The sequence below is a fragment of the Mycena indigotica genome (assembly GCF_014461135.1).
Source record: "Mycena indigotica strain 171206Taipei chromosome Unknown Mind.scaff0003, whole genome shotgun sequence".
Classification (NCBI taxonomy): Eukaryota; Fungi; Basidiomycota; class Agaricomycetes; order Agaricales; family Mycenaceae; genus Mycena; species Mycena indigotica.
Window position 1 is genome coordinate 2,547,748 of NW_023503002.1, and position 11,896 is coordinate 2,559,643.

The 11,896-nt window shown below is 49.2% G+C and overlaps 5 protein-coding genes across 5 annotated transcripts; 4 read left to right on the forward strand and 1 right to left on the reverse strand.

The window, feature by feature from the left end:
* Positions 1 to 152: 152 nt before the first annotated feature.
* Positions 153 to 1,701, forward strand: MIND_00352900 (Rhomboid domain-containing protein; the record flags this gene model as incomplete). Its single annotated transcript, XM_037360375.1, has 7 exons — positions 153 to 320; positions 366 to 530; positions 579 to 847; positions 894 to 946; positions 996 to 1,097; positions 1,146 to 1,524; positions 1,575 to 1,701. 7 exons carry the CDS (start codon positions 153 to 155, stop codon positions 1,699 to 1,701), a joined length of 1,263 nt encoding a protein of 420 aa, XP_037223260.1.
* Positions 1,702 to 2,995: 1,294 nt separating this feature from the next.
* MIND_00353000 (histone H3) lies at positions 2,996 to 3,610 on the reverse strand (the record flags this gene model as incomplete). The annotated part of the gene is made up of 4 exons (XM_037360376.1): positions 3,544 to 3,610; positions 3,417 to 3,493; positions 3,217 to 3,366; positions 2,996 to 3,166 (listed from the first exon to the last, which is right to left on the reverse strand). The coding sequence occupies exons 1-4, from the start codon at positions 3,563 to 3,565 to the stop codon at positions 2,996 to 2,998; spliced, it is 420 nt and encodes a 139-aa protein (XP_037223261.1). The 5' UTR covers positions 3,566 to 3,610.
* A 220-nt stretch (positions 3,611 to 3,830) lies between these two features.
* On the forward strand, positions 3,831 to 4,245 carry MIND_00353100 (Histone H4; the record flags this gene model as incomplete). Its single annotated transcript, XM_037360377.1, has 3 exons — positions 3,831 to 3,915; positions 3,968 to 4,077; positions 4,129 to 4,245. 3 exons carry the CDS (start codon positions 3,831 to 3,833, stop codon positions 4,243 to 4,245), a joined length of 312 nt encoding a protein of 103 aa, XP_037223262.1.
* Positions 4,246 to 4,716: 471 nt separating this feature from the next.
* On the forward strand, positions 4,717 to 7,341 carry MIND_00353200 (Nuclear pore complex protein Nup85; the record flags this gene model as incomplete). The annotated part of the gene is made up of 10 exons (XM_037360378.1): positions 4,717 to 4,995; positions 5,047 to 5,123; positions 5,173 to 5,260; positions 5,311 to 5,562; positions 5,589 to 6,004; positions 6,055 to 6,249; positions 6,300 to 6,579; positions 6,639 to 6,765; positions 6,815 to 7,075; positions 7,124 to 7,341. 10 exons carry the CDS (start codon positions 4,717 to 4,719, stop codon positions 7,339 to 7,341), a joined length of 2,193 nt encoding a protein of 730 aa, XP_037223263.1.
* A 907-nt stretch (positions 7,342 to 8,248) lies between these two features.
* On the forward strand, positions 8,249 to 11,846 carry MIND_00353300 (uncharacterized protein; the record flags this gene model as incomplete). Its single annotated transcript, XM_037360379.1, has 19 exons — positions 8,249 to 8,345; positions 8,390 to 8,439; positions 8,487 to 8,782; positions 8,836 to 8,869; positions 8,917 to 9,030; positions 9,079 to 9,206; positions 9,317 to 9,602; positions 9,648 to 9,701; positions 9,749 to 9,864; positions 9,914 to 10,055; positions 10,112 to 10,354; positions 10,406 to 10,534; positions 10,582 to 10,708; positions 10,757 to 10,905; positions 10,951 to 11,203; positions 11,252 to 11,392; positions 11,443 to 11,548; positions 11,600 to 11,735; positions 11,787 to 11,846. The coding sequence occupies exons 1-19, from the start codon at positions 8,267 to 8,269 to the stop codon at positions 11,844 to 11,846; spliced, it is 2,643 nt and encodes an 880-aa protein (XP_037223264.1). The 5' UTR covers positions 8,249 to 8,266.
* Positions 11,847 to 11,896: the final 50 nt, after the last annotated feature.

Here is an 11,896-nt window from a genome sequence, read left to right on the forward strand (position 1 = left end):
TGAGCTTTCTAATTGAGAATATCAGCTCTGGATATGCGTGGAAGAACGTAGACAGTTGTGTGGTGCTGTGGCGGCAGAAAAATGCAACCTAATGCAACTTGAAGGCGACTGTCACGTGTGTCACAAAACATATTCGGCTTGAGGTGACGTCCATGCTGTTTCTGCACACAACCCTACCACGACTCCGAAATGGTTATCGCTCCTTGAACATCGCTCTGCCCCGTTGGCCACTCGCAAAACGTATCGCGAACCCTTCTCTACCATCGGAAGCAACACTCGCACAAAAAGTTGGTCGGCCTTCCATTCAGAAACAAACCATTGTAAGCGCCATACTGGCGATCGCCGTCTCATTCACTCTAGCCTAGTTTGTTCTCTCAGGAACATTGCTTGCATTCACATATGCTTCTGCGCTAACCACAGTCGAAACCGAAGAGGCGGTCGAGAAAATGACGCGTGGGCGTTCAAGGACTTGGCCTCATACAATAACCTCCATCGACATGAGAAATGCCGCCGACTTTGCTCTGGCTCAGGTGCGCAGTAATTCCTCACTCTTTTCATACGCTTACTGGCTCGGGTAGGAACTACGAGAGGGACTCAAGAAAGTTGGATCTGCTACAGAAAGCCTACCGGTAGCGACGCGTAATCGTATCATGCGATTATGGGCAACGGTGGCTCAATCATATCTCAACGTGTCGGACGGGAAACGACTGTGCTGGAAATTGTGTTTACTGAATATTGGCGTGTGGCTTGCTTTTAAATCTCGACGGTTACGGCCTTTCATGATGCATGGCTTTGCCCATGACCCATTGTCAGGGAAGTCTTACACAATGCTTACAAGCATATTAAGGCGTGTTTTCCCTCCAATTCCCAGAAGATAATACTAAAAAATGCAGCTCTCCGGTATTGCCTCTTCTCGGGTTGAACTTGCTCTTCCTAGATGGATTTGGTACCTTTCTCGGCCTTTCAGAAGATAAAATCTCAGAGGCACTTGTCAGGATCTTCTGCTGCCTTTCACCTCACCCAACGGCAAGAGCGAATACCAGATTCTCAACTTGAAGCGACCTCTCGTTACCATTTTCTAGCTTTTTTCGTTTCAGGTCCGTACTCCGACACTACATTGGTAGTTGATTAACCCACTTTGCCAGCCGGACTATTCGCGGCCCTTGCCTCTCATATTGTGCACGTTAAAGTGCTGTACCCTCGCCTAATATCGCGGCTTTCCGCGAGCTCACCTGCAACCTCAAAACCAGACACATGGGCATCAGCCTTGCGCAATATGCCCCCTCCAACTTCTCGCTTCCGCTCATTTTTCCGACTACCTCCACCACCGTCTCCTGCCCCTCCAAGACTTGCTCCAAGATTTGCTGGAACTGGTGCCCTCTATGCTCTCATGACCATCACAGCGCTAGGTTTCCCCAACGCTGAGATCTCACTCTTTTATCCCCCTAACTACTCTGTGCCGATCCAATGGGGCGCCTGTGGGCTCTTGCTTCTTGATGTTTTTGGTATATGGCGTGGCTGGAAGTCAGCTCTTTCCGTCCCTGTTGTTATGGCTTTTGTTGATTCATGAGCAGGCTTTTAGATCACTTCGCTCATTTAGGTGGGGCTGCTTTCGGAGGGCTATATTATTTATATGGACCGGGGGCGTGGAATTGGATACGTGCAGCGATGGCAGACGAACCAGAGGAAGAGGAACGATGAGTCAGACATGGTGTAACTATGATGCCATCAAATGTTTTTCTACCTCTCATTTCTTCGTCCACCTCCCACTGCATGCACCACTGCACTCTCCATAACTCCGCAGGTGGCCAACGATCTTCGTACAGAACTCTTTGAGGGTGATGCTCTCGACATCTATTATCAATGGATCTCTGTAAAAACAGGCGAGCAGACTCGGCCTGCAAAGCTCACAACATGGCGCGGGCAAGCAAGCGCGTATAAAGAAATTCCTGTGCCACTTCCCAGAGGGCCATCCAATGGTCTTTGGAGGCTTGTTCTGACGACCACTCCCGATTCCTTTGCAATACCCATGGACGAAAACAACATCGGGGTGCGGCCCTTTGGTGTGATGTCTATGCCCGTCCAACTGGGTTCGGGGCAAAGTTTCAAGGGCAAAGCAAAGCTACAGGATAGAATCGAGCGAGTCTATGCCCTGGGAGGAGACAAATGCGTCAATGTCATCGAGGAGACTTCCTTCGATCTCGATAAAGTACGAAATCTCCACTATTTTTTCCTATGCGTTTGATCTGTTGTTGGCCGTAGAAAATATGGGACAGCGGCATTGGATTGAGTTCGTGGCTGGTAGCCAATCAGTTGCCGTTCCTCAAGGCGCCCAACCCTCTACGAATTTTGGAACTTGGGGCAGGAACTGGGATCGTAAGTCTGGTACTTGGTTGTCTCCGACCAGAGGACCATATAATCGCCACAGATGTTGGTATGTCTTGAATCTAGGTCAACATGAGTGTCTTCTAATGGCGTAGAATCTGCTATGCCACTTTTGCAGCACAACATCTCCGAGAACAAGTCTACCGTCAAGGCAGCAGTGTTGGATTGGGACGAAAACCACTTGCCGGAAAGTGTCCAACAGTCTGAATCATTCGATGTTCTCATGTATGCTCGTCCTGCTACAATCAACGTGGATCTCTATAACTTGCTATAGCATGGCCGATGTGACCTATAATACGGCTTCGTTTCCTTCACTGGTCGGAACCCTCAAGAGAGTTATGACCATGGGTCCTTTGCCACCCCAGATCATATTGGGTTACAAGGAAAGAGATGCGGCAGAGCGAGAGCTTTGGTCTATGCTCAGAGATGAGAACAATATTGAACTTAAGCAAATAGCCACAGTTGATGGCAGCGGAGGAATGCCAATCGAGATATGGACGTCTTAGGACTCAATAGAAAAAGTTGCTGAATGCACTACTGCATTGTTGATTGCTGGGGAATACACTAGAGTACAGGATGCGGAAAAATAATGGACAAAACAAGAAACAGTCTATGAACGCTCGCCGCGCAACCGCCGGGCAAGAGCCAAATCTTTGGGCTGGATGGTGACGCGCTTAGCGTGAATGGCGGCCAAGTTGGTGTCTTCGAAGAGTGAGACGAGGTAAGCCTCTGCTGCTTCTTGCAGAGCCATTACAGCGGACGATTGGAAACGGAGATCAGTCTGGATAGGGGGGGTCAACGGAGTTAATGAGCGACGACGATGAAACGAACCTTGAAGTCCTGAGCAATTTCACGGACAAGACGTTGGAAGGGGAGTTTTCGGATGAGCAGCTCGGTCGACTTTTGGTAGCGACGGATTTCACGAAGAGCGACGGTACCCGGCCGGAAACGATGGGGCTTCTTGACACCACCAGCTGCGGCCTGGAAAACGATGGTAAGAGAGAAAGCTTAGTTGATCAACAGGCACGTACGGCAGTGCTCTTGCGGGCAGCAGAGGACTTGGAAGCAAGTTGTTTACGAGGCGCCTTGCCACCAGTGGATTTACGGGCTTGGAGGTGGAGAGTTAGAAGAGACCAAAACTGGTTCAAGACAACGCACCAGTTTGCTTGGTGCGGGCCATTTGTTGGAAGTGTAGAGTGGTGGTAGTGGTGGTGGTCGGGAAGCAAGAAAAGCTGAGTGTGATTGGAGGTGTGACCGAAAGTTATAAATGAACGCGTCTTGTTGACCTGTGCGTGACTTTGTTGACGCGCGACCGAATTCAGCACAGCCACCGATTGCCTTCTTAAGAACCTGAGAGTCTGTGACCAACTTTCAATCGCACTTTCGTCTCCAACGTCCACCAACCAACTTTACTCTCCTCCCCCCTCTACAACAACTCATAAACAATGTCTGGCCGTGGCAAAGGTGGCAAAGGTCTCGGAAAGGGTGGTGCCAAGCGTCACCGCAAGATTCTTCGCGACAACATCCAGGGTACGTTGAATTCAACTCTTTCTTTCATGTTTTTGCTCACTTTTGCTCCCAGGTATTACCAAGCCCGCTATTCGTCGTCTCGCCCGTCGTGGTGGTGTGAAACGTATTTCTGGTCTGATCTACGAAGAGACCCGTGGTGTTCTCAAGATCTTCCTCGAAAACGTGTGTTTACTCGCTTTGCACTTGGTCGCTGGTGACTGACTATTTCCCCAGGTCATTCGCGACTCGGTAACATACACTGAGCACGCCAAGCGGAAGACGGTCACTGCTCTCGACGTTGTCTACGCCCTCAAGCGTTCAGGCAGGACGCTCTACGGTTTCGGTGCTTGATTGTGGCTTGTCGGGAGGACTTGCCACTGCTACCATTATGACTCTAGGTCGTCTCATTATACTTTACTCTCTCGCTGCATGTACTTCTATTGTAAAAATCTCAATGCCGGACTCTGACCGCTTTTGCCCTGAGCATTTCCGTTCTTATCCCTTTGTTGGCCGTGGCGTCTGAGGAGTTGTGCTCTTTATTTGTCCAGTAGCACGTTATCTCGTTTTTCATTGGTGGATAGAATGACCTCTAAGACGGCGATGCACAGAAAGGACCCTCGTTTGACATTTCACGGTGCCATCGTGTCGGTAAATGGTAGGTTCACTGTTGCCACTTTACAAAAAAGAGTCGAAGATCTGGGAAGCCGGGATGGCAAAGCCAAGTGACCTGCATGCAGTGTCCATTTTTAACCAAGTTGGTGGCGTAGCTGGTGGCGTCTGAGTGACTAATGTCACACCGCGTTTCAGTCACAACGCGTGCAGATGTCCGGTGAACATTTCAACCTCACTCCTCCCCTCGTTCCTGCAAGAAGATCTCAGGATCTACTCGAAGCCGGACAAGCCATTTCCGCATCTCTCTCACCTTTCGACAATTCCATCTCAGTTTTCGCGACCAACGCTGTACAGCTTGTCCATTCCAATTCACGTATCCACTCAACCTATTTCCAGCATGCATCCCAGCCAACTAAACGCCCCTCCGACGAAGAGCAACCCATCTACTTTTCCAACATTGATGCTGTTCCATCTTCAGAGAGAAGACTCGTATGTTTTTTGTGGATTTCTAGGGACAAGTCGAAGTCTCTCATTGGCCAGTTCATCACAGACACCCTCGTAATATTCGCTGCCTTCCAAAACCTATTAAAGAGCGCCAAAACAAAAGACCCCGACTGGTGCGTCGTCCCTTTACAACGTGGCCTCGTTGTCTCAACGCCCACAAAGGATGCAGAACGACGATAATCTAACAGTGATGCGCAAACTTTCCATTGACTACGTCAACTTCATTAAGGAATGCTGGATTCACGCGTCAGTACGTGTAGTACATGTGGTCTTTGGTCTCGGTGCTTATTAGATCTACAGCATGACATTCCTAGGCCCGAAGGACCCCTTCAGTTCAGCGCAGATCATTATCGCAGCCTCTACACCTGTTTCTCCCTTTTTGTGGTTCTATACTTACCGGAACCGGGTTACGAGGAGGCTCCCGTCGGAGAAGATCTGATGGAATGGTTGAACATCCACTTTATCGAGCCTTCTACGGAAGAGGGCGACCATTTAAGCTCTCTACAAGCGCCCTGGGAAGACGATTCATTTTGGCCATATTTGACCAGGCATGTATCACCTATAGCCCGCGCCAAAAGCTCATAATATCAAGGGCAACGTTACGGGGCTTGTCCAAGGCCTCTGTTTTCTTCTTTAACACGCTTTCTGAGCACCCTTCAGTTGACCTTCGTGATCTAGCGGAAAAAATAGCTGCGATAATTGCATCGCAACCCCGCCTTCAGAATTTTGCGGCCGAAAAAGATTTTGCGAGCGCCTCCCGAAGATGGAAAGACCAAGTCAAAGCCATCCGTGTCGAAATGGAACAGATACCGGAGGGTGAAAGATTTGACGAGTTTGACAATTGGTGGGATCGTTTGAGTGACATTGTGGGTGTCTTGGAAGGTCGGGGCGAAATGGTGGAACGCATCTGTGCGGAACTCGGGGCGGACTGGAAAGAAGTCTGCGCGGCCTGGGGCGTTTTCGTTGAACCCAGACTTCGGCGACAAGAATTACCGTAAGCTGATCGCTCTATTTTCTTCGCTTTGCTAATGTGTGCATGGATAGTGAAGTCGTCGAAAGAATTCTGGATAGTCTGCCACCTGACCCTACCAATCTCGAAGACATGGTACACACAACTTTGCTTTCAGGCAAGCCGTTAGACGCGCTACTACATGCCTCTCAGCTCGATCGATGGCTTTCTGCTCACCTCGCTGATATTATGGAGCCATTATCTCTCCTCACAGGACTTGAGGAAGACGGGTGCGTCCGCTGATCTTCCAAGCCATCCAAGCTGCTTATATTCACCACAGTATATCGGTTCGAGATGAGCATATTTTGGCATATGCCGACTACCTCCACTCAGATCCAGCTCTATGGAGAATAACTGTGGAATACATGTACTCGTGCGGAGATGTCGGAAAAGAGAGAGGCGATCAAGTCCTTATTCGTGTGCCTCTGCGACTACAGGCAAAAGGAGAGCAAGCCGAAGAAGGTCAGATTCATGCGGGAAACGTGGTAGGGGTCCTCAAAGACGTTAATCAAACCTGCTTCGATTATAAAAGGGAGGCGGCTAGGCGGACCGTTTGCAGAGTAAGCTGTTTGTTATTGCTTTGAGCGACGGCGGTGTAATTTTAACCCTTGGACGCTAGATAGCAGCTCAAAGCTTCGTCCGCGAAAAAGACTATGGTCTTGCTGTCTCATACTGCTGCTCCGCTGAAGATTGGCAAGGCCTTGGTCGGGTTGTTGACTGCTTGCTGGAAGAATATATTGCCAGCGGTGAGTGTTATCACATATCGCACTACTACTCTTACCATTTTGGTGACAGGGCCTGCTTCCTTTGCACAATACGCTTCCGACATTGCTCCATCGCTTCAAAATCTAGGTTCGCAGCAAGCCATCTCCCACGGTGTCTTTATTCACCGACTCATGTTCGCGGTTCGGTATTCAAACTTCCAGCAACTTCGAACAAAGTACGATCAGTCCCAAAACGCTGCTTTAGATTTGGTCGCCATGCTACGAGACCATATCGCTCCGAAATCCTGGTGGGCTGTGCTCTTGTGTGACGCCATCGACCTCCTGCAAAATCGTATGTCAGCAAACATTTTTCTCGGCCGTACTTTCTGATTTGTGACAGCGTCAATGCTCCTGTTTTCGACTGCAGGTGCCGCTGAATTACTGAACAAACTGGAGGAAATTTTCACGCGGTCTGCCCAAGGCGATGGTGCTGATTATCTCGATATCTTAGCTCGGACGATCCGTGGAGGCGGTCACAAGGAGGCATTGGAACGGTTAAAAACCGTCCGCCTTGCGCTCGCAAAATATTTTGCTAGATCTGCGGTATTAAGTCCCTGACGTTCGATAGAAATTGGATTTTTTTTTTCTTTCCATCGGCGATTTGTGCTGGACGAGGGGGCCAACATTAACTTGAGGGACTCTTCGCATCTGCATTGAACTCGATTAGTGTTGTCGATGTTGCACGAGCCTCTCCAGGCGCTCAAGAACATTTGGGGTAGGTGTTGGAACTAAAACTTCTTGAATTCGCATCCATTCTTGGGGTTCGTCCAGTCGTGTTCCAGGACCGTGGTGTGTTTTCTCCTTCCATTTAAGCTTGAGCAATGAGTTGGAATATCCAACCTCCTACATCCTATGTGTTGGGACGCAGTGGCTCTCTCTGGCTCCGTTCGCTGCGAACATATGACCGGGAAGGACCGTTCTAGGGTACTTTTTGGCACTAAACCCTTCATTCGTACTCATTACTATCAAGGTCGATTGTCAACGTCCAAACTGTGCCTTGAGCTCGACTCATATTCGCTCAGCGCATGAGTGTCAAAATACCTGTGTTCAGAAGTCTGTGTTATGAGTTTTACCCGATATCTCAATTCTGAATTCCCGAAGATCTGCTGGGACTATGCACGTCATGCATGATCAGGCGCCTGCCCGATGCGACAAGTGTGCGCTCGGAAAATGACTACAGTTTTCGGGTGGTTTCTTCGCTTAAAAAGTAAATATAGCCTAGTTAAATATAATCTGGCAACTGGGTGTCAGTTCTCAATTTCCGCCTCCTCCCTATCTTCTCTTGAAAAACGCGCTGGCGCTGACATATGGAGAGAAGCAGCCAGCCGATTGGTAACTTGCTCTGTCGCGGGTAAGTATGCAAGTGCAATGTTCACAGCCTGGTGTAGATCCTCTCAGTTCTGCCTTTTTAGGAAGTTGGACGAGTCTCATGAAGCCGAAGAACGGACCGCATGATCCGGGCCCTCGGATTCTTTCGCACTCCATGACCCCGAGCGCAGCAAGAGGTCTAGTCGTCGTCTTAATCGAAGGCGGGTCAGACGTTTCGGAAAAAGAGCTGACAGGTAGCCAAGGTTTAGACTGGAAATGTTTATGACGTCATTCACAGCGTGGTATGAGGAAGAGCATGTTCCTCGTCGTTTGACCTTGGCTGGCTTTGTTTGTATCACCATTCTGTGCCAACACGAGTTCAAGTTCTACGTTAGGATTCAGCATTCCGTTACAAAGCTATTGACTCCAAAACGCCGACATGGTTGACAGTATACGACATTGAGGCACCGGAGATCGCCAATTCGCCTGCCTATCTTGCACTCGCGGATCAAGCCTCGGACAATGAGAAGGCGATTTTGGCGAAACTGAGCGGTCTCAGTCGTCGAACCTATGCTCATATTCGCACGTTCTCCCACCCTGACACCAATACCAACGATTTGCCGACGCAGTATCTGTTGGCTGTTGGATTTATCATGAAGTCCACTGAAGGGGAAGCGGAGTTGGATAAATGGTGAAGGTCTTGAAATCTAGCTACAGGAATCTGACACCATTTTGGACCACAAGGTATAACGAGGAGCACATGGAGCTTCTTTCCAAGGTAAGTATGGTGCTTTCTGCTTGAAGCCAGACACGATTTGCTGCAAGGTACCTGGATGGAAGCAAGGCAGAAGATTTGTCTTGACCGACCACACCGCTCGAGGCGAGTTTGTGGGCCAGCCAGTCCATAACTATTTCGCTTTGCATTCCTTTGACAACAAAGTGGGTCGATGCTAGACGGCGCAACACTGGATCTTGACACCTTCAAAGGACTTTGCGGATACGGTGGAATTCAAGCAAGCTACCAGCACTGAGTGGAGAGCGAAAGTTATGGATTTGTGCATCAGTCGCGAGGCGAGAACGTTTGAGCTATATAAGAATTTTGGTGTTGCTACCAAGTAACAAGAGAAGGGCCTCGGTTGATATATTTCCAAGTTCACGTGCTGTGATGACTTGGTCATTAACTCTTAGCCAAGATCTTGCAACACTTCGCTGGCCGTTCCTCCAGCTTGGACGCGTCGCTCATGGGAGAAGACTCGTATCCAAACTCTCAATGGGACCCCGCTGACAACTCCGACTACCATAGCGGCCCCAGCTCCTACCACCACCCTGTCCAATTAATTGACCGATCCGAGTCTTCACCGCCAGCGGCATCCCAACCACGGTCAAGTTCGGATTCTGCTTGGCGCGATACCAATACCCTTGAAAACGATTCCCTTCCTCCAAACGAATCCGTTACTCTAGTCGATGCTACCTTCGACGAAAACATTCTCAGGTCGCTATGCGAACTGGACGTGAGTATTCATCATCTCTGTGGCTTCTCTACTCAACGAAATTAGTGTGGTGTCCCCTTACTTCTCGACAGAATTAAGCAAAGCATGATATCTTGTCGGGTGCGAGAGCTTATTTCACCGACTGTCCCAGTATTGATTGTTTCCAGGAAGCATCTGTGTTCCTCAAAAAACGGGCAGCAATAGAGGAGGAGTACGGAAAGACTATGCATAAGCTCGCTCGGACCACCGCAGAAACATATGGCATGCATGACGGAAAGGCCGGGTGTGTGGTATACCGCCATATCTTGCCTATCTTCTAAGCAGTTGTACAGAACCTTCGTTGCCTCCTGGCAGTCCGCCATGAAGACTCATGAAGCTATGGGAGAGAGCCGACTACGATTCGCCCAGCGATTGAACGAGATGAGCGAGGAGCTTGCAACCTTAGTAAAAGAAGTAGAGAAAAATCGGAAACAGGTGCGGATTGCACTCGCCATGACTCGAAATAATCGATCTCTTGAACGCATTACTAGACGAAAGAATTGGCCACGCGATATGAACGAGCACTCCAGGAGTCAGAGGCCGTAACAGAGAAATCCAAGAACCGACTTGATATTGCTTCAGAGGAACTTGAGCGTGTCCTGCTTCAGAAGGAAGGCGAGTCGTTGAAGGACAATACCGTTCAACAACGGGCGGGTGGTGCAGGTGGAAAGCGGGCTATTGGCAAGGCAGTTGCTAAAGGCGGTCTCCTTCTCAAGGGCAAAAACCCCGGAAACGTATGTCTCTCAGTATTTTTTTTGTGACGGCCTAGACTAATCAACTTTTAGATTCAACGTCAAGAAGATGACATTCGGACGCGGGTCTCAAATGCATCTGACGCATACCGCAAGGCTGTCACCGACACACAGGCAATGAGACAAGAGTATTTCAACTTTCAGCTACCTCGAATACTTCGCGTAAGCCTACAGCAGGTCACGTTGCTCTATCTGAATTCTCCATCCAGGCCCTCAAAGAATGCGCGGACGAAATGGATCTAGGAACGCAATACCATCTAACACGATATGCCTTCCTGTTTGAAAGCACCATCCTCGGTGACGGCTCCACTCTTGTGCCTCCTCCTGGTGAAGAAGGTTGGTTGTGGCGTTTTAACCCTCTGTTTGACTTACTTAGACTCTTAGGTTCTCCGCTTAACCCTGGCTTGAAAGCTACGTTAGAAATGATCGATAATCGCGGAGATTTCAAAGCCTACATGCATAACTACGCCTATGTCCGTGGCCCTGCTACGCCGCGTGGGCCCCGTCGAGAAGGTCCATCTGAAGAAGGCTTCGTATGTCCCCATTTCTGCCTTTTGGTCTGACTAAATTCGGAATAGCTACCACCACTCCCTCCGCACCAGCCAGCGACAGAAAAGGTTTCTCAAGCTAGTAATGGTGTAAATGGCGCTATCCATGCGACCTTTGGGGTTGATCTCGCCGATCAAATGGCAAGAGACAATGTCGAGGTTCCACCAATCATGGAAAAGTGTTGTCAGGCGATCGAGAAATACGGATTGGAGTCTCAAGGAATTTATCGTGTGAGTGGGACGGTGACCAGAGTTGCCAACCTACGCCAGAGACTCGATCGAGGTATACGCTTATTCTCTGACCAATATTCTGACTGAAAAGACATAACAGACCTCGACTCGGTTGATCTCGACTCGCATGAGTGGTCGTCAGATATCAATAATGTTTCGAGTGTCCTGAAAATGTGGTTGAGAGAACTTCCTGATCCACTACTCACATTCGAACTTCAGCAAGGTTTCGTTGACGCGGCGAGTAAGTGTTTCTGTGCGCCACGTGCCGATCAGTAACTCATGGTCTTGCAGAGATCGAGAATGAGCGGCTAAGACACATTCGATTGCATGAACGAGTTAATGATTTACCGGATGCCAATTACGCTACCCTCAAGTACTTCATGGGCCATCTCCATCGGTGGGTCTCTTGCTACTGTAGATTCTTCTTACGGTGTTGACTTCGTCGCAGGATAAACCAACACGCCGCGGAAAACTCGATGTCCATACAAAACCTGGCTATAGTCTTTGGTCCGACTCTGTTTGGTCAGATGAGACCGACAGAGGGTGGAGCGATACCTATGCCTGACACGACGAACCAGAATCTGGTGCGTGCTCTTTTTATTTGTCCGTGTTTGGTTGGCCAACGAGCAACATAGGCCATTGAAACGATCCTAACGCACTATACGGATATTTTTGTGGACGAATCTGAGCAGTAATGCTATTCTTATTTAATGACTGTGATGACGTGATACCCTTCATACCCGCG